Source organism: Leptopilina heterotoma, unplaced genomic scaffold (assembly GCF_015476425.1).
Source record: "Leptopilina heterotoma isolate Lh14 unplaced genomic scaffold, ASM1547642v1 Lhet_44, whole genome shotgun sequence".
In the NCBI taxonomy this organism is placed as follows: Eukaryota; Metazoa; Arthropoda; class Insecta; order Hymenoptera; family Figitidae; genus Leptopilina; species Leptopilina heterotoma.
The window spans coordinates 2,849,568-2,869,588 of record NW_025111084.1 but is presented as its reverse complement, the minus strand read 5'-3'; the positions used below and the strand labels follow the sequence as shown (position 1 = coordinate 2,869,588).

Below are 20,021 nucleotides of genomic sequence, written 5' to 3'. Positions count from 1 at the left end.
AATAAATAAATTTTTATACAAAATAAATCTCTACCTTTTTTACCTGTTGCCTTGAAAAAAAACAAAATACAATCAAAAGCAGAGTACAATTTAAAAAAAATACAAACAATAGCAAAGTTCAATTAAAAAAATACAATCAAAAGAAAATATAAACAAAAACTAAATTAAAATAATTTTAAATTAAATAATAAAATAATCAGGGTGGTCACTTCATGTCTGAATCAATTAATTTAAATAATTTTCCAAAAATTCTTCTAGAATACAATTATTTAAATACAAAAATACAATTTTTTATAATAATTGTAACCCTCCATAATTTTTTTAAAAAGTTATTAAGGTATATTTTCAAAAAATTATAAAGAATTTCTTACAATTAATTTTTAATAAATATTTTAAAATAAATTTTTGAACAATAATAATAGTTTTTCAATTTTGAAAAATTTCCAAACAAATAAAATTTGGTAAAATCTTTTAAAAATAATTGAATTTAATTAAAAATTTTGAACATGATTGTATTCTCCAAAATGTTACTATTTTTGGAAATATGTAATTGAAAATATTGAAAATATTAAATTACAAAAAATTAGAAGCTATAATTTTCATTAAATTTTTATTTTTAAATTTCTTAAGGACTTTTCATTAAAATTTTTGATAATTCAATATTATTTTCAAAATTAGCAATTAAAATTCTTCAAAAGTTGAATTTCAAAAATTGTCTCAATTTTCTTAATTTTTCTGACAACAAATTTTTTTCCTGACATTTCCCTGATTTTACTGACAAAAATGTTGTTTCCCTGACTTTACTGACATGTGGTCACCCTGATAATAAATTAAATTTTAAAAAATGAATGTGAAAAAGAATTTGTCTTAAATTAAATTCGTAATATTCATTATTCAAAATTGTATTTTGCAGTGAAACAAAAATTTTAAATATAGAATTCAGTAACTAATTTCCAGCATCATTAATATATTTATTCAAGGCAATCTAGCGAACAACTTTCATTCATCTCTAGACATATAAATATATGAGGGGGATTTTTTTTTCTTATTACACTTTAGTAAACTTTGTATCATTGCTCCGAAGATTAGTTTCCTACGCAATACGAAAATATAAAGAGTGACAAAATGATTCCAAGGTAGGGAAATTTTTTCACTATTACTTTACTTTTACTGTCTCATTTTTATTTTTCAAATGATTTAATTTAATATAATTTAATTAAATAGAATAATTTTAATTATTCTTATTTTTTCCTACGTAAATTATAATAATAAATGCATAGAAAGAAGTTAATAATAAGCAAATAGAATAAAATAAAATTAGTAAATACATTGATTTTTAATTTCATAACTTTGCAGTTTCGAATCTTTTTGATTTAAATTAAAAATTTTAAATCTTCAATTTTTCAGTTTTTGGAGATGGAATCGCTTCTGCGCTCAGATTGTATTTTGTTTTCTCGTCATGTTCAGGTAAAAAGCATTGTGACATGTTCTTTATGATTCTCAATCATTTTAAATAAATGTTTTGATACAATTTATATTTCTTCTGACAATCGAATGAAACTAAGTAATTTATGAATCATATTCTTTAGTTCGCAAATTAAAATTAAAATTGATTGTTAAAATTTCTTTCGATTTTATTCAATTTCATTCTATTATTTAATTCATTCATCATCAAAATTTAATAATTTGTATTTTAGAAAAAAGAAATTAGGAACGAAAAAAGATAAAAGTAATAAAAAATTTCCCTTTCTTTTCATTATCTTTTGAATTTGCGAAATGCACTTGAACTCGCAAAACAAATTCTGCTGCCACATTTCTATCGATTTGTTGTCTATAGCCTTGGTTACTCGCTGAGTATGTGCATCCACCTGGTCATTTTAAAAATCAATGTGCAATGTCTCAGTTTAAAATTGCTGTGTCTAAGATTAATTTAAAATTCTCGTCCCACTTCAACAAAATTCGTTATCAAAATTAATTTTTATTTGACAAAATTTCCTTAAACTCCTGTAACCAAGATAATATTGTTGTGAAAGCAAGATTCGTATTGCAGTTTAAAAATAAACCCCGTATTTTGCCACTAGTATTAAGGTAAGAGTTTCTCTAAAAATAAAACAGTTCGTCTCATGAATTTAGCGTAATTTCAAGTGCGCGGGTCTACCGGCAATTAGCAGATCAAAAGAAAGAATTGGTAATGCAATCCCTACGACTGTCATCAGGATATAACATGCCCACCGTGGGGTTAGGATCATGGCAGGTAAATAAATTTCGAAAAATCTACCAGACGCATTAAATAATTTATCGAGTTTCAAATGCAAATTTTCCTTTCAATTTTCACTGTGTAATAAATTTCGCAATCAATATAAATTGAAAATAATTATTAATAGAAGAATTATTTTTCGAATTTCTAATTTAAATTCGATTCGAAAGACATGAAAATTCAAAAGCGAAATAAAACGAAAAAACAAAAACTAGAAAATAAAAACAAAATATTTGTTTTTTGAAAAAATTTCGAATTAGATTTAATTTTTTATTAAATTTAAAAAAATAACTAAAAAAATAGACTTTAGAAATTGTATTGCTAATTATAATGAATTGAAATTGATTAAAAATTATAATTACGAATTCTATTAATTCGATAATTAATAAATAGTTCGATAAATCAAATGAAGAGAAATTTATAAAAAATATTCAATCTTCTTCGAAATTTCTTCAAAAAAAGAACACCTCTCCATTTCCTTTTTTTTCACACAAAAGTCCTCAACAAACATCTCCGAAAACCTCTGGTCAAAAAAAGACAATTCTATTAAAAAAAAGTTTCTATATTATCAAAAAAATACTCCAATTGATAGAATTACATTATTCGTGTTTAAAAATTTAATTTTTTCTTAAATTTCTAGGCAAAACCAGAGGAAATAGAATCCTCGGTACTTGCTGCTTTAGCCAATGGATACAGACACATTGACACGGCGTTTAATTACAGAAACGAAGATGCAATTGGTCGAAGTTTAAAAAAATGGTTAAAAGAAGGAGGAAAACGTGAAGAAATATTCATTACTTCTAAGGTAAAAATTACCAATCATCGATTGAATTAAAAGAAAGAAAAAAAGGTACAAAAACTTTAAACTAAACCAAACATAATTATTTTTCCAGTTGCCAAATTATGGAAATAGACCAGCCGATGTGGAAAGATTCGCTAAAATATCCTTAGAAAGTCTCGGTCTAGAATATCTCGACATGTATTTAATTCATATGCCCTTTGCATTTGTCCTTAATGAAACAGATTTGTCCCCAGCAGTCAAAGAAAATGGTGATTTTTTGTTAGACACATCTAGCAATCCAGTAGCAGTGTGGAAGGTCTGTAAACAGTAATTTTTCAATCTTAAAATCTAATTATTTCTGACAAAATTGCTCGCCTGTTTCAGATGTCAAAATATATATTACAATTTTATTTTCCAAAAATTTGAAAACTATTAATCAAATTTATTTTTCGTTTCCTTTCTACATAATAGAAAAGACCATTTCATTTTTTCTAGAAAATAAATTTTCAATCACAGATTTTTAACAAACAGGCTAAACAATTTTAATCACTTATTATTTTATCAGGAAATGGAAAAATTGGTGGAGAAAGGACTAACGAAATCGATTGGACTGAGTAATTTTAACGAAAATCAAATTATGGAGATTATGAACAACGCGAAAATAAAACCAAGCAATCTACAGGTAAAGCGGAGTAAAATAAATAAAATGTAAATAAAAGATTTAAATATAATATAATTCGAATGATAATTCTTCAAATCTCTATTCAAGGTGGAATTACACGCCTACAATCAACAGAGACCATTGAGGGAATTTTGTAAATTACACAATATCACGATAACAGCGTACAGTCCTCTGGGTTCGCCCGGAGCAAAGGAACATTTTAAAAATAAATACAATTACAATGCGGAAAAATTTCCCGATCTCCTTGGACATCCAGTGGTGAAAACAATAGCCGATAAATACAAAAAATCAACAGCACAAATACTCCTACGACATATGATACAAGAGGGTCTAATTGTCATACCAAAAAGTTCGAATCCAGAACGAATTAAGGCGAATATTGATTTATTCGATTTTAATTTAACCGACGAGGAACTTAAGCAACTCGATAATTTGGATCGTGGCACTAAGGGACGAATTTTTTCATTCCTCTTCTTCCGTGGGTAAGAAACGAAAATTTACAAATTAATTAAACAGGATCGACTGTTATGGCGGAACCGAAATTATTTTTTAAATAACAAATTCTCTTGTTCATAATTAATTATTAATTACAGGGTCGAAAATCATCCGTACTATCCGTTCAAGGATGAATTAGAACAATGATAGGACAGGAATTTCAACGAATATATCTATGAAAAAAAGAGCATTCCTTACCTTGTTTTTTTTAAAAGAGTCTGAATAACATTTTACGTTGCATACGATGTTGTAGTTCACCACGACGAATCATCGTTTGTATCACTTTGATAATGGCATTCTCGGGGAATTTTTGTTTTATAAAATCGTTGACAATATTTTGCTGTGAAACCTGAGCACCAATTGCAAATCGCCTTTTCAATTGCTTCTCAATATGAACCAACATTTCATGATCCTCCTCAGATGTAAAACCTTCAGCACCTATTTTTGCAAAGAACAAGAAAGTAGATTAAAAAATTTACAAATTCAAAGTTTATGAATAAAAAAATCAATGTTTCTAAATATTATTATTATCATTATTACCTGCCAATGAACCACTAGTGGCAGCGTCTAGTGTAGAAACTTGAAACAATCGAAGGGCTTCGTTCACTTGAACTTCCGTAGCGAATGGTTTAAGGGCCATTTTCGCTAGGGATTCAGAAATTCTTATTACAGCTTCCAATTGACGAACCGTAATTGGAATTGAAAGACGTTTCTCCATGTCCAATTCGTGTTCATGAGTTCCGGCTCTCATTCTCACGTAGCGATTCTTCAGCTTATCGCCCGCGTCTTTATCCAATCTTGGTCCGCAACGCCTGAAAATTTAAATGAAAAATTAACCACTTTTTAAATATGATTAAATTAAATTAAATTGCAAATATAAAAATATTTGCTGTGCTTTAGAAAAAATTGTTTTACATTCGGCAGTAATGAATGTATTTTCTCAGGATGTTTAATGGTAATTCGCCCTCGACATTATCCTCAGTAATTTGACCAGCATTCGCGTGAATTTCCATCACGTGTTTGGCAATTTGAATATCTCTTTGTGGTTCGTGTTCGTCTTTGACAATAAATATCATATCGAAACGTGATAAAATTGTCGGCATAAAATCAATATTTTCCTCTCCTCTTATATCGTCCCAACGACCGAAAACTGAATTCGCAGCCGCAAGAACTGAGCATCGGGTATTTAATGATGTTGTAATTCCAGCCTTTGCTATGGATATTGTTTGTTGTTCCATTGCCTCGTGGATTGCAACTCTGTCGTCTTCTTTCATTTTATCGAATTCGTCAATACAAACGACTCCGCCATCGGCCAACACCATCGCTCCTCCCTCCATCACAAAACTTCTCTGCAAAAAAAAAACAAAATACTGATTTTTAGAAAATTATTCTATTTTTGTTATTAAATATGAAGATAAATAAAAAAATATAAAGAATATAAGGAAATATAATGAATAGAAAGAAATATAATAAAGAATAAAATGAAATATAAAGAAGAATAGAAAGAAATTTAAAAAAGAATAGAAAGAAATATAAAGAAGAGTCAAAGATAAAAAGATAGATAAATAAAGAAAAAGAAGAAAGAAAGGATAAGGAAAAAGTAAACGTACAGAAATTGGATCTCTAGTCACAGAGGCAGTGAGACCGGCGGCGGAACTTCCTTTTCCTGACGTGTAAATACCAACAGGTGAAACTGTCTCGACGAATTTCAAGAGCTGTGACTTGGCTGTTCCAGGATCACCGAGTAACAAAACGTTAATATCTCCCCTTCGACAAAGTCCATCGGGCATTCGTTTTCGTGATCCACCGAAAAGTAAACAAGCAATTGCCTTTTTGATATCAATCGAACCGAGAATACTCGGCGCGATACTTCTTGCAATTTTTTCATAAATTTCCGGATCGTTTGCGAGTCTTCTAAAAAGATCTTCTTCACTCTGCGTCACTGGCTCTTGTGTTCCTGTAAAAAATTAAATTTTTACATTTAGTTCTCTTTAAACTTTGCTTTAAATTCCCTCATTTCTCTGACTAGTGGTAACTTTGTTGTTGTCGAAAATAAAAAAAAGTCTTAAAATTAATTACGAAAAATAGAAACTATATTTTTAAAATTATTTTCCCTTTTTTTGACAAAAGTCTGTTTTATGCTCTAAAAAACTTGCAAAAAAAAAAAATTGTAAGACCCTTTAGAAGAAAAGATTTGACTATAGTTATTTTTCTTTTTTCCCAAAGAATTTAAAATTAATTTCCCGAAAAAAAATTGTTTTTAAAAATAATCTCACCAACTCCACTGTGTTCTCCATCGACGCTAATTCCAACAACTCGAATATAAGGTGCACGAACACCAACGAGTGCTCGATCCTTTCCTCTCGATTTGCCACCGCTTTTCGAAACTTTCTTGATTGAATAAATACCCAGAATAAGAACTCGATTACCGGGAACAACACGATCGCAAAGATATCGATCACAATAGAGCGGTAAATGCCTTGGCATTTCTCCTTGTGGTATCTGATCAATTGGCTCTTGCAATTTAAGAACTTGAAAATCAACACAATCACATTTGTCCGGCATTATGAAGAATGGATCCAAAGGACACTTGGGACGGCCCGTTTGCTCTCTGTAAATAGTTTTTGAATTCAAAACAATTTGAAAAAAGAAACATAAAAAAAGAAATTTAAAGAAGAAGATTAAAAAAATTTTGAAAATTACAAATTAGTACTTAAAGAATTCACAAAAATATTTCTATACTCAATTTTACATACGTGGTGCAACGTCTAGGCAAAACATAACCCTCTAGACCGGGTTTTATGGGAATGTTTGTTTGTACAGTACGACAGGAACGACACTGAATTGCTATTTTCGTCGCTTTTGATCGAATTCCCGAAGCGGAGACAATAATCCCAGGGATCTTCACCAATTTCGATACTGCATCGGGCTAAAAATATTTTAATTATCCGATAAAATTGTTATTATAATAAAAGGAAAAACAAAAGTAAAGTAAAAGCAAAAAAAAATTAAAGTAAAGTAAAACTGGGTTGTAACAAAAATTTAATTTTGTTTTCCCCTGATTTCCAGGCAAAATTTTGACTTTTCTTTTAAGAATTTTCAAATTCATTTGTTTACAATTCAATTTTACGAAATTTCGATTATTTGTTAATTGTTAAATTAAATATACATTAGATAGAAAATAAAAACTTGAAATAATTTTTAAAAATTTCGATTAAGCTTTTTGAAAAAAAATTAGTTCCATAGAATTTTTAATTAAAACTATGAAAAATTCAGATTTTCCAATATTTTAATTTGAAATCTTTAAAAAATTCAATTATTTCTAAAAATTGTAATTATTATAGTAACTTCTTCTGTGGCAACCCTGAATAACATAATTAAATAACTACTAGTGTTAGAAAGAAATGAACAAATTTCGAGTTAAAATGTGCAACAATATTTTAAAGTGCCTGAAAATTCACTTATTGCTGTTAAAAAGAATTGTTAAATATGTAAATTGTACTTGGAAAATGTAAATACATGTATAGTTAGAATAATAATCTCCCAATTTTCTGAATATTTTCTGAATTTATTACCTTCATTCCTCTCAATGAAACCGGATTACCATCGGACGTCAGAAGTACTTGAATGTCTTCAACTTTTTCTTCGCCAGGCAATCTTGGTGCTGTAAGTTCATCAGCAACATCTTTCGCAGCCTCTTCAAATAGAGGTAAATATTCCGTTGGTTGCTTGTAAATCTTCTCCGCGAGCGACTCGTCGTAAGCCGCCAAATCTTCCAAATTGAATTCAATCCAATAATTCCCAAGATTGTAATTCCGTTTCAGAGTATCACTATAATAATAAATCTTATTTCAATTCTCTAAATGTAAATTCGAAAATTAAAAAATCTAAATGAGCACAAAAATTAAAAATATCGTCAAAAAAAAAAACAAAGGGATTCATCCAGACCACAAACAATCATAACCTCAAAATAAAAACATGATTAACACTGCAAAATTTTGTCGATTATCAAAATAAGCCTAGTAATTAAGAAAGAAGGAAATAATTAAACGTCTCTAATTCAATTATTATTGAAATTGTAAAAGACTCACCGATATTTATAGTTAAAATTGCCTTCATGGAACTGACGAATAAATTCCTTTAATTTCTTTTTTGACGCTTGAAATGTTGCCTGATCTTCTTGATTTTGTTCGCCATCAATAGAAAAATTGTCAGAGAAGAATATTCCGGGTTGATCGAAACCCTCCATGATTTTATAATTGTCAAACTTCCAATAAAACTTAATAAATTAATAGAACCCACGCAATAAAACTTGTTTGGAGGGATTTTGAGCGGGAAACCGTTGGTGAAAACCGTGAAAACAATAACTTCTGCCAACTGCAAAAAAAAGTCTTCTTTGCGCATGCGCTACATTTTTTTTCCTTCTATTGGCAACACTTTTCCCGGGCTATTCAAATCACTGAAATACAAAAATGTACAAAAAAAATATTATTATTTTTATATTAATTTAAATTCTTTTTAACTATAAACGCCAGTTTATAGTCAAGTATTTAATTAGTCAATAATTGTCAAATAATGTGAAAAATATTTTGTCCCGAACACCTGCAAACGTAAATTAACACCTGTATTTATGAGTAAATAAATAAACATCTGTCAAAAAGCGTAAAAGGAAAAATAATTGAGTAATTTTTTGAATTGTTATTTCTTTGAATAACAATACTGTTTGTAAAAGGCAGTTACAATGTAATGAATAATAATAATGATAATAAAAATAATAAAAATAATAAACAATATAATAATGATAATAATAATAATAATAATAATAATAATAATAATAATAATAATAATAATAATAATAATAATAATAATAATAATAATAATAATAATAATAATAATAATAATAATAATAATAATAATAATAATAATAATAATAATAATAATAATAATAATAATAATAATAATAATAATAATAATAATAATAATAATAATAATAATAATAATAATAATAATAATAATAATAATAATAATAATAATAATAATAATAATAATAATAATAATAATAATAATAATAATAATAATAATAATAATAATAATAATAATAATAATAATAATAATAATAATAATAATAATAATAATAATAATAATAACAATAATAATAACAATAATAATAACAATAATAATAATAAATTAAAAAAAAATTTTTTAATTAAAAATAAATTTATTTAATAATAAACAACGATTAAAGCAATTAACAGTGGAAACTAATTGCACCTATTAAAAAATGTCTAGGTGACAATAATTAAAGAAATTCACGGACAAAAATATGTCATTCTTATCTCACCCCCATTCCACTGTCCTTAAAATTTATCAATTTCAGTCCATTATATAAATTAATCATACAAACTTGAAAATGTTTAATAGACTTAAGAACAGTATGAATAACAAACAAAAAACTAGAAAAAATTTGTAAGTAATATTTAAATTAAAAAATTAATTTTAATTATAAATATTCATTATAAATTTTTATAATAATATTTTTAATTAATTTAAAAAAATTATCCACTTAAAAATTTTAATTAAAGTAAATAAAATTAAAAAAGAATTTTTTTATTAAATTAAAAATTAAAAAAAAATTTTTTTTAATTAAATTACAAGAAAAATTAACAGGGTTGACACAAAAATTTAATTTCGTTTTTCCCTGATTTCCAAAGAGAATTTGAACTTTTTTCCTGATCCTTTGAAGAAAATTGTTTCAAGGAGATTTCGATATTATGAAAAATTTTTAATTAATTAATTAATTAAAATTCTTTGAGAATTCTATTTTTTTTAAATCTTCAATGTAATTTTTCAAATAATTAATTCTTTTTTGTATTATTTCATTTTTAATTCATTTTCACAAAATGTCTATTAATTTGATAATTCTTTACTAACAATTTTTTTCTAAAAATTTAACAGGGTGGCCACTTTTTTTGTAAAAAAAAATTCACGGTCATTTCCCGGTCCATTCCCGGTCATAAATTATTTTTCCCGATCATAAATAATAACTCTGAAAATAAATTATTCCATGAAAGATTGAAAGAATTTCCTGATTTTTAGACAAAACTTTGACTTTTTCCCAAACCCTAAAAATATTTTAGTTTACTCTAAAAATAATTTTGAACTTAAATAGATTTTTTGAAATAAATATTTAATTATTATCCATTATTTTTCCATATAGAAGGTATTCAAATTTCAAAAAAAAAAATTCAAATTTCAAATCCTTTAAATTTGAATAATTTTTAAGAATTGCTACTGCAACTTATTAAAAATTATTTTCAAAATTTCAATTCAATTATATTCTAGAAATAACTAAAATATTTCTAAAATCCACTTGTTTACAAGACAATTTCATGAAATTTTGATTAATTTGAAAATTTTTCAATTAAATATTACATATTTAAAAACATAACTAATTTGAGAAAATGTGAATAAAAATATTTTTAAAGAGTAAATTATTCAAAATTTTTAATTAAAATCTTTTAAAATTCAACTTTTCTAAAACTTCAATTTGAAATTTTTTAAAATTCAATCTATAATAATATTAGTATGATATTAATTTAACATTCAAAAAAATCGAAAAATTTGCTTATAAATAATTGTAAAAAAACTAATTGATATTAATGAAAAATACGGTTTTTTAAAATTTATTTTCTAAGAAAAGAAATTTTATTTATTTTTATTTACTTTATTTGTTATTCAAAAATTCATTTTTATAAATTTCGTATCACTTTTGTTCTAATTAGTTCAAATTTTTAATAATTCTTATTTGTTTGGTTATAATATTAATTGCAAAAAATTTTTAAATTGATTTATTTTTCATTATTTTATAGGATGTGAAATTTTTTCTCTTTGAAATTTTTTTGACAAATTTAATTAAAATTATATTTTGTTTAATTAATGTTAGAAATAGAAAGAATTTAAAATTAAATTTAATATTTTCTTTTTTTAAGTCTGTTACGTTGGACAACAAAATTCATAATTTTCTTATAAATTCTAGAAATTGAATATTTTTATAGTACTTTTTATAAAATTCTTTGACAAAATATAAATAGATTTTATAGAAGATCATTCAATCTTTTTTAATGAAATATAGTTAATACCTAAGTCTTAAAATAAATATTTCTATTTTTTCTCACAAAGTAATGTGTGTTTTTAAAAAAAAAATTCCAAAATCCCGGTCAAGATCAAAATTCACTGTCATTTCCCGGTTTTTCCCTGTCCAAAAAAATTCACTGTCATTTCCCGGTTTTCCCGGTTTCCCGGTCCAGCGGCCACCCTGTATTAAGTATCTTTAAAAAATTGAATTGAAATTTTTCAGAAAGCCATTTTGTTCAAAATAAAAAAAAGTAATAAATAAAAAATCAAATTTAATTAAATAAATAATAAATAAAATAGAATTGTTTAAAATTGAAATAATTTTCTAAACAAATACTTAACGTTTTTACACTTTTTTGTGAAAATAATATTCAAGGAGAGTTCAGATTTTCAAAAATTATTTTTAGAGATAAAAAAAAAAATAGAATTTTTGTATAAATTCTGTAAATTTGATATTTTTCCATTACCTGATAAAATTTCCTTGACATTTTCTTGACTTTCTTGATCAATTTCATTTTCCCTGACATTTCCTGATTTCCATGACCTGAGGCAACCCTGAAAATTTAAAAAAAAATTTAAGAAAAATAATTAAATTTAAATAAATGATTTAAATTAATTTCGCACAATAAATTAGTTAAAATTACATGGGTGACGTTTTTTTTATCAACAATTGAGGAAAAAATACTTCTTAAATAAAAAAAAAATGTTCAGGTTCTTGATCAAGAAATATTGTAAAAATATTTTTAAATACAAAAATTTGAATGGAAAAATATTTTTTCTTCAAAATCGTTGATTATATAAGCGTTGTGAAATTCACCAACTTATAAAATTAGAAAACAACATTAATTTAATTAAACATAATAATAATATATATAAATGTATTTTAGTTGTAAAGTGTAATACTTTCACTTTACATCTAAAATAATTTTTACCGAGTGATAAAATCTATTTCTAATTAGATATATAAATATAATTTTTAATAAAATATTCAATTATTATTTAATTTAACCAAAAAAGAAAAGTTAATTATTTCAGGGAGAAGTAAAAATGGTTTGGACTCCGGGACCAATTTTTCAAGATGCTTGTGATTTCGGTGAAAAATGTACAACATGTCCATCGCCAACTGTAATGTTCATAGCAATTCTCTCGGTAATGTTCGGAAATTCTAGAGATAAAAAATCATCACGTAAAATACCGGAAGAATTGGATTTCATTGTTGTCGGTGCTGGTTCTGCGGGATGTGTTGTTGCCAATCGATTAACGGAAAATAAAAATTGGAAGGTAAATGAATTTTTCCATTTTGTTTAATTCTTTTTGCAAGAGTGAAAAAAGAGAGCAGAGAAAAAAAATTATTCTATTTTTTCCTTTTTTACAAAAGTAAAATAGAGAACAGGGAACATGAATTTTCAGTTTAGTGTAAAAATTTTACAAAAAGTAAAAAAAAATTTTAAAAAAGCAAAAATTTGATTTAATTTTGAAAATTAAATCACAGGTCCTTCTATTGGAAGCTGGCGGCGAAGAATTGAGAATTAACGAAATACCATCGACTAATTACATATTACAAGGCAGCAGTGTTGATTGGAATTATAGAACCGTACCCGATGAAAATTCATGTCGTGCTGATAATGGATGCACCATGCCACGTGGAAAAGTAAGTTAATAAAATTGATAAATTTATTTATCCTTTATTTTTTAATTATGTCGACAAAATAAAGATAATATGAAAAAAGTGAATTTTTATCCAAACAGGAAAAAAAAATTCTATTCCTTATCACGCAAATACAATTTAGAAAAAATTTTCATCGACTTTGTTATAGACAAAGAAAATTTTTATTCAAATTTCATTAAACAAAAATATTAATAATTCTCTATTTCGAAGGGAATGGGAGGCACGAGTTCCTTAAACGGAATGTTGTACGTCAGAGGATCTCCTCTTGACTTTGATGAATGGGCAAAACTAGGCAACAAAGGCTGGAGTTTCAAAGAAGTCTTGCCCTATTTTAAGAAATCCGAAAATAATCTCGATGACAATGTGAGTTGCAATTTTAGGCCCAAAAAACTAGAAATTAGAATTTCAAATAAAAATTAATTGAAAATGAAATTAATTCATTAAAAGTTAAATTAGTTGAGCAAACGTGAAATTAATTTAAAGTCAAAACTAATTAATAGCTAAATTAATTAGTTTGACTTTTAATTAATTTAACTTCTACTGAATTAATTTAACTTTTAATTAATTAATTTTATTTTCAATTAATTAATTAATTCTTATTAATTTAAATTAAATTAATTAATTAATTAATTTTTATTAATTTAAATTTAATTAATTAATTAATTTTTATTAATTTAAATTAAATTAATTAAAAATTAATTTTCAGATTGTCAAGGCAAATCCACATTATCACAGCAAAGGCGGTTATCAATCAGTCGAAACGCTTGCGTACAATGAAACAAATGCACGAATAATAACAAAAGCCTGGCAAGAATTAGGCTACGACTACATAGACGTAAATGCCGATAAGCAAATTGGCGTTATGAATCTCCAAACAACGACATTTAACGGACAACGACATAGCACGAATGTTGCTTTCATTCGCCCGATTAGAAATAAGCGGCAAAATTTATTCATCGAAACCGAGGCTTTCGTCACAAAAATCAAAATAAATCCAAAAACGAAAAGAGCTGTCGGCGTTGAATACACAAATAAAGAGGGAAAACGAAAAACAGTAATTGCCCGAAAAGAAGTAATTATATCAGCCGGAGCAGTCGATTCGCCAAAATTATTAATGCTCTCCGGAATCGGACCCGAGGAAGAATTAAAAAAGAACAAAATAAATGTTCTGAAAAATCTATCCGTTGGTCGAAATTTACAAGATCACGTCTCAATAGATGGTCTCAATATAAAACTAAAAAAGACTTCACAAAAGAAAAGTCTCAAGAAAAGAATCGAAGATATACAACAATATTTAAAAAACCAAACCGGTCCACTTTCTGCCCTCGGACCTCTCGTAAGCACCGCCTTCGTGAAAACAAGTTTTGAAACCGTAAAAAATATTCCTGATATCGAATACAATTTTGTACCGTTTAACGATACAATTATCGCTCTTCCAAATTCTTACGATACAATAAATGTTCATCCAATTCTACTAATTCCAAATAGTAGAGGAACGATTACACTAAACGCATCGGATCCAATTCAGGCAGCACCTGTTATTCGTCAAAATTTTTTCTCCAAGAGTCCCGATCGTCAACGTCTCTTGGAAGGAATAAGAATTCTTCTTCAATTATTCAAGACAAAAGCATTTCAGGACAATGAAATGACACTCAATGAAAGACCTTGGCCACTTTGTAAACAATTTCCATTTAATTCCGATGATTATTGGTCGTGTATAATGACATATTACACGAATACTGATTATCATCCGGTGGGCACTTGTAAAATGGGTCCAAAATCCGATAGGGAAGCTGTTGTCGATCCAGAATTACGTGTTTATGGAATAAAGAGTCTCAGAGTTGTTGATGCCTCGATAATGCCAATAATTATTCGCGGCAATACCAATGCAGCGACGATTATGATTGCTGAAAAAGCTAGCGACATGATTAAAAACGATTGGAAATTGAAAATATTCTAAAATCGAAAATCTAAAGCAAAATCTAAAAAGGGATCGAAATATAAAACAAAATAAAAAAGAAGGTTGCCACAAACATTTGTTTTTCATTGCCTTTTCCCTGATTTCAAGACAAAATTCAGATTTTCCCTGACGCTAAAAAATATTTTGATTCACTCTAAAAATGATTAGATACTCAAAAAAATGTTCTATTACATTTATTTACGATTTTTTTTAATTGTAAAATTATTCGAAAACAAAAATTCTTTTTTAAATAAATATTTATAATCATTATTATTATTCCATACAAATTAAGATTTTCAAAAAATTTCAAATTCAAACCTTTATGAAATTCAACAACTTATAATAATTAAAATTTCCTTAAAATTAAAAAAAAAAAAAAAATTAAATTATTTACAAAAATTTTAATGAAATCCTTCGCAAGAATTCAATTATATTTTTTCTTTACAAGTAATACAATTTTTCACATGAATTCAATTATTTAAGAAACTGTAATAAAATTCGTTGGAAGAATTCAATTATTTTCGTAAATAATAAATAAATAATAAATAATAAATTATTTTCAATACAATTTTAAATAAATTCCACGAAAAATGTAATTATTTTCAAACATTTTTTGCTTGAACTCAATTACATTTTATAAATAATGAATTTATTCGCTGAAACTCAAATATTTTCAAAAAATCTACTGCTTCCATAAAATTTGTTAAAATAATTCAATTATATTCTCCAAAATAATTAAATTCTTTACAAGATTTAAATTATTTTTAATACAATTTTAAGTAAATTCTTTGAAAAATATAATTATTTTCAAAAAATTTGATTAAAATTCTTCTAAAGAATTCAGTTATCAATTATTTTTAATATTTTTTGCAAAAGTTCCTTGAGAATTTTTAAATTACAATAATTGAATTATTGAGAAGAATTCCATTTAAAATTGATTTATTTATGAGAATTGTATACGCAATTCTTTTAAAATTCAATTAATTTTGAAATATTTAAGTAAAATTGTTCGTTAAATAATTTCTAGGTAAAAATTTTATGGTAATTCTTCAAGAATTAACTTATTTAAAAGGAAATTATTAGCAAAAATAGGAAAAATTGAAGGTTTTGTATTAGAATTTGTGGTAATTTCATAGTTTAATAAATTCTAAAAATTAAATTTTTTCCAGTACTTTTAATAAAAATCTCTGTCTTTTTTCTGACCAATTCAATGAAGTTATTTATGAATTATTTTAATTTAATTTAATATATTTATAATTTCTTTACCTTTTCTCGTAGAATATTCCATTTCTTTGTCCTTTTTCACATTCTCAGCACATGAGAAATTATTTCTTCTAATTGCTTGTAATTTTGTGATTGTCCATTGTAAAAAATTCCTTGTTGATATAACATACTCTCTGGATATAACGTTTAAAGTAATCATAATTCTCACTCTTCTAGTTGATTTCATCCAGACTTGAAGACCTGAAAGTTAAATATAAACAATTAAAAAACGAAAACAATAGTTTTTGTTCGTGAATAAAGAACTTTTAGTTCTGTTGAAAATAAAATCCTAATTAATTAAATTAGTAAAGAAAATTTACACTTCGTTACACAAAATAAAAAAACTCACTTCTGTGATACAAATTCTATTTTATTTGTGAATTTCTATTTTGAATTCTTCTACAAAATTGCATTGGACAAGATACTTTTTAGGTTATGTTCATGACATTCTTCCTTAGGGTTGTGAGTGATGAAACGTTTCATTGAAACAATGAAACTTTCATTTGAAAGTTTCAATGTTTCATAAGCGAAAGTTTCATTAATTTCATGAAACATTGAAGAACCAATAATTAAGCTTTATTTGCACATGCGCAGTTGTCAGTTTAGGTTAGATAATCTCTAGAAATTTTAGGTTAGTTCGAAACAATTTAATGAAAATTTTTTGTTTACATCCGAAAACACGAGAGTAGTTATGTTAATATTAACTAAAAATTACCTGAAATATTACCTCTAACGAGTGACTTAAAATTAAATTATTAATATATTTTTTAATTATTTATTTTATTTATAAAAATTAAAGAAAGATATTAAAGTAAGTAATAATACTTCATGTTTTTGACAACAAAATATGCGTTAATTATTATACTTTCTTGCATTGAATTTGAAATTTCCCGCTTAAAACTTGAAACTTTGAAATGTTTCATGAAGCAATGAAACTTTCATGAAACATTTCATTTTCCAAAGTTTCATGAAACTTCACAACCCTATTCTTCCTTACCAGATTTTTTTATATCTTTCAAGCGTTTCAAGATGTACTTACTATAAATTTTGATTCTTTAGGTAAAATAAAAAGTTTGTATGAAATAATATTTGACAAAAAGTTCTTTAGCAATGATCAGTTTACTCGAACTTTATAAGTTTATAAACATAAACAGAGAGACTAACCTAAGGTGAGAAAAACTACGACAACTGTCAAAAAATGATCTGCCTTTTGTAACCTTCAAGGCCTTCAAGACATTTCTTTTCAAAATAAAAATGTCTGGAATTAAGGTAAGAAAATAAATTTGTACTTTAATTGAAAAATTCTACTTTAGAGCAATGAATTTGTTTGTTTCCTTAATGACTCCAATGCTTTATTATACTGTCATCGTCTACAAAAAGTGAGGTTATATTTCTTATGCGTTTCAAATTTTTCTTTAAAGTCCTGCTTTTTGACTGATAAAAAATATTATTTATCTATTTTGTAAATGAACAAATTTTACGTACTCGTAAGTAGTTTAATAATTTCATTTACAATCAAAAATTACATTTACAATTCCATTTACTTTTCAATTCTATTTATATTTTTATTCCATTTACATTTCAATTCTATTCACTCTTTAATTCTAGTTATTTTTCAATTCCATTTATATTTTTATTCCATTCACATTTCAATTCTATTTACTCTTTAATTATATTTACAAAGTTTTTTAATTTACAGAGCGATGGAGATGACAATTTTTCAAGACAAGAAACGTACAGAAAACTTGTGCCAGGAAACAGTAATAATGAAGAATTGGGAATGAAAAGAAATAATAAAGAATATGCTGCTTTTATTCAAGAATATAATATTCTTTCGGAATAGTAAGAGAAATTATTGATAAATTATAATAACTTTTCACGTAATAAGAATGTAAACAATGTTGATTTTTTTCAGTAATCTACTACGAAGTCAAAATTTGAAAGGAATTTACGTAATACCGTCAGCAAAGAATCCTTTCAGTGAGTTTTGAAATAATTTCACGTACAGAAGATTATTTTTCTCTTTCCCTTTTATATAATCTTTGAAAAAAATTGTTACAGTTTGGTTCGGGGTTCAATTTATAAGGCAAGGTATTTTTCAAGGAGGAGTTTTTAGATTTACTATAACATTGCCGTCCAATTTCCCAGATGGAGGATGTCCGGTAATAATTAGAAATTCCTTCCTTTTTTTAAAATTTTCATTCCTTTTTGCTTTCTCCATGAAGAAGCAATAAATTAAAAATTAATTAACATTTAATATTTTACAGACAGTCGTTTTTCAATCAAAAATCTTCCATCCACTTATAAATAGTGAAACTGGTGAATTGAATACAATTTGGGGTTTTGACGAATACAGAAAAAATAATCGTGTTTGGCAATTAATTCAGTATATAACCAAAGTTCTAGTGAAAGTCGATTCCAAAATGACACCAGTTAATGAGGAAGCATCTCTTTTGTAAGTGTCAAAAAAAAATTCTGATACAATATTGTTACACTCTCGAGAATTAATTAAATGAAATAATACTATTCATAGACTAGAAACAAACTTTGAAGAATTTCGAGAACGAGCCAAAAATTGTGTAAAAGAAAGTCTCAATGAAGTTTATTCGCCTTCGAGTGAAGATCCACATTATATAACATTCAGTCCATACGATAAGGAACTTCATGGTCCAATAAAACAAGATATTTATAAACCAAAAGTAAGACATTAAATTTAATAATTAAATAATTAGTAATACTTTAGGGGCATAAAAATAGAAAAAAATATTACATTTCTTTATATTTATTAATTAATTATCTTATTCAGGAAGGTGATAATAAGGCAATTGGATTTTCCTGGGTGCAACCAGGTTCCCTGCAACCATTTTCTAAACCAGACGCAAGATAATAATTAACGAATAATCCGAATTAATTACCTTTTTATACAAAGGTATTTTTTTTAACCTTTGGAGAACACGTTTTTTTACGAAAAGCTTTTTATCTATTGTTTAATATTTTTTATAAGGATTTAAAAGTATACAGACTTATTTTACAGAGTTTAAACTATATTTAAAAAAAAATCCTTAGGTTGATCAGAACAGTTCAAAATTAATTGAGCATTGAAAAATGATCTAAAAAAGAGATGTGTTCTCCGAAGGTTAACATTAACTTTGAGTGAAAGAGTTTTTTGTCCATTATCTAATAGAATATATTTTGTAATAAAATTTTTTAATCATATTTATAAATATTATAAATAACAGAAGCACACGCGAAAAATAGTGATTTTTGTATAAAAAATTTATCGACTCTTTCTCTCAACGAAAAAAAAGAAGAAGAATGAAATATATACTCATTTTTAGTTTGTGCGAATTTTCAAAGTTAAAAAAATATTTTAAACTTTTGTGTGCGACACAACGCTTGAAATAACTTAATTTTAATTCAAGATTTTTGCACGGGGTATTCTTAATCAATTTTGTTACAAACTTTTACATTTTCTCAATTTTGTTGCAGAATTTTACAAAAAAAATTTTTTTTTTTAATTCAATTAATTAATAATTAACTATAAATGATCAATTTTCAAAAAAATTTTGACTGATCGAAAAGATTTTATTTCATAAATTATATTATTTAATGATTAAAAATCCATTAATACTTTATTTTTAATATTATAAATTTAATTATTATAAGTAATGTAATTACGATATTATTACATAATTTAATTAATTTTTATTGAAATTAGTTTTGAATTAAATTAAAAATTTATTACAAAGAGAAGAAGGAGATATCATGACAAATAAAAAG

General features: G+C 25.5%; 4 protein-coding genes across 6 annotated transcripts; 3 read left to right on the top strand and 1 right to left on the bottom strand.

The window, feature by feature from the left end:
* Positions 1–1,063: 1,063 nt before the first annotated feature.
* Positions 1,064–4,454, top strand: LOC122507002 (1,5-anhydro-D-fructose reductase-like). Its single transcript, XM_043619476.1, has 8 exons — positions 1,064–1,136; positions 1,408–1,467; positions 2,134–2,254; positions 2,898–3,062; positions 3,151–3,354; positions 3,604–3,720; positions 3,808–4,202; positions 4,314–4,454. The coding sequence occupies exons 1-8, from the start codon at positions 1,126–1,128 to the stop codon at positions 4,360–4,362; spliced, it is 1,122 nt and encodes a 373-aa protein (XP_043475411.1). The 5' UTR covers positions 1,064–1,125; the 3' UTR covers positions 4,363–4,454.
* On the bottom strand, positions 2,802–16,383 carry LOC122506998 (DNA replication licensing factor Mcm5). Its single transcript, XM_043619469.1, has 11 exons — positions 16,245–16,383; positions 11,817–11,904; positions 8,307–8,674; positions 7,791–8,046; positions 6,972–7,144; positions 6,492–6,826; positions 5,826–6,172; positions 5,131–5,564; positions 4,756–5,027; positions 4,414–4,653; positions 2,802–3,356 (listed from the first exon to the last, which is right to left on the bottom strand). Exons 3-10 carry the CDS (start codon positions 8,462–8,464, stop codon positions 4,424–4,426), a joined length of 2,205 nt encoding a protein of 734 aa, XP_043475404.1. The 5' UTR covers positions 8,465–8,674; positions 11,817–11,904; positions 16,245–16,383; the 3' UTR covers positions 2,802–3,356; positions 4,414–4,423.
* On the top strand, positions 9,644–15,043 carry LOC122506999 (glucose dehydrogenase [FAD, quinone]-like). Of its 3 annotated transcripts, none has more exons than XM_043619472.1 (5): positions 9,644–9,681; positions 12,372–12,630; positions 12,842–13,000; positions 13,229–13,381; positions 13,725–15,043. In XM_043619472.1, the coding sequence occupies exons 2-5, from the start codon at positions 12,397–12,399 to the stop codon at positions 14,976–14,978; spliced, it is 1,800 nt and encodes a 599-aa protein (XP_043475407.1). In that variant the 5' UTR covers positions 9,644–9,681; positions 12,372–12,396; the 3' UTR covers positions 14,979–15,043. The 3 variants fall into 3 exon arrangements, with proteins under 3 accessions (XP_043475407.1, XP_043475406.1, XP_043475408.1); XM_043619471.1 differs by having other exon boundaries at positions 12,367–12,630; XM_043619473.1 differs by having other exon boundaries at positions 9,658–9,681; positions 12,385–12,630.
* Positions 16,384–16,703: 320 nt separating the features above from the next.
* On the top strand, positions 16,704–19,797 carry LOC122507004 (protein crossbronx homolog). The gene is made up of 7 exons (XM_043619479.1): positions 16,704–17,510; positions 17,941–18,083; positions 18,157–18,221; positions 18,303–18,403; positions 18,509–18,696; positions 18,775–18,940; positions 19,048–19,797. Exons 1-7 carry the CDS (start codon positions 17,496–17,498, stop codon positions 19,126–19,128), a joined length of 759 nt encoding a protein of 252 aa, XP_043475414.1. The 5' UTR covers positions 16,704–17,495; the 3' UTR covers positions 19,129–19,797.
* Positions 19,798–20,021: the final 224 nt, after the last annotated feature.

Bases quoted from the DNA above. Each gene is read 5' to 3' on its own strand.
- LOC122507002 (XM_043619476.1), top strand. The intron at 2,255-2,897 runs GTAAATAAATTT...TTAAATTTCTAG, and splicing joins TGGGGTTAGGATCATGGCAG to GCAAAACCAGAGGAAATAGA. The intron at 3,721-3,807 runs GTAAAGCGGAGT...TCTCTATTCAAG, and splicing joins TAAAACCAAGCAATCTACAG to GTGGAATTACACGCCTACAA.
- LOC122506998 (XM_043619469.1), bottom strand. From the start codon at position 8,464: ATGGAGGGTTTCGATCAACCCGGAATATTCTTCTCTGACAATTTTTCT. The intron at 5,565-5,825 runs GTACGTTTACTT...TTTTTTTTGCAG, and splicing joins TGACTAGAGATCCAATTTCT to AGAAGTTTTGTGATGGAGGG. The intron at 5,028-5,130 runs GTAAAACAATTT...TTAAATTTTCAG, and splicing joins TACATTCATTACTGCCGAAT to GCGTTGCGGACCAAGATTGG.
- LOC122507004 (XM_043619479.1), top strand. The intron at 18,084-18,156 runs GTAAGAGAAATT...GATTTTTTTCAG, and splicing joins TATAATATTCTTTCGGAATA to TAATCTACTACGAAGTCAAA. The intron at 18,222-18,302 runs GTGAGTTTTGAA...AAATTGTTACAG, and splicing joins GTCAGCAAAGAATCCTTTCA to TTTGGTTCGGGGTTCAATTT.
- LOC122506999 (XM_043619472.1), top strand. From the start codon at position 12,397: ATGGTTTGGACTCCGGGACCAATTTTTCAAGATGCTTGTGATTTCGGT. The intron at 13,001-13,228 runs GTAAGTTAATAA...TCTATTTCGAAG, and splicing joins GCACCATGCCACGTGGAAAA to GGAATGGGAGGCACGAGTTC. The intron at 13,382-13,724 runs GTGAGTTGCAAT...ATTAATTTTCAG, and splicing joins AAAATAATCTCGATGACAAT to ATTGTCAAGGCAAATCCACA.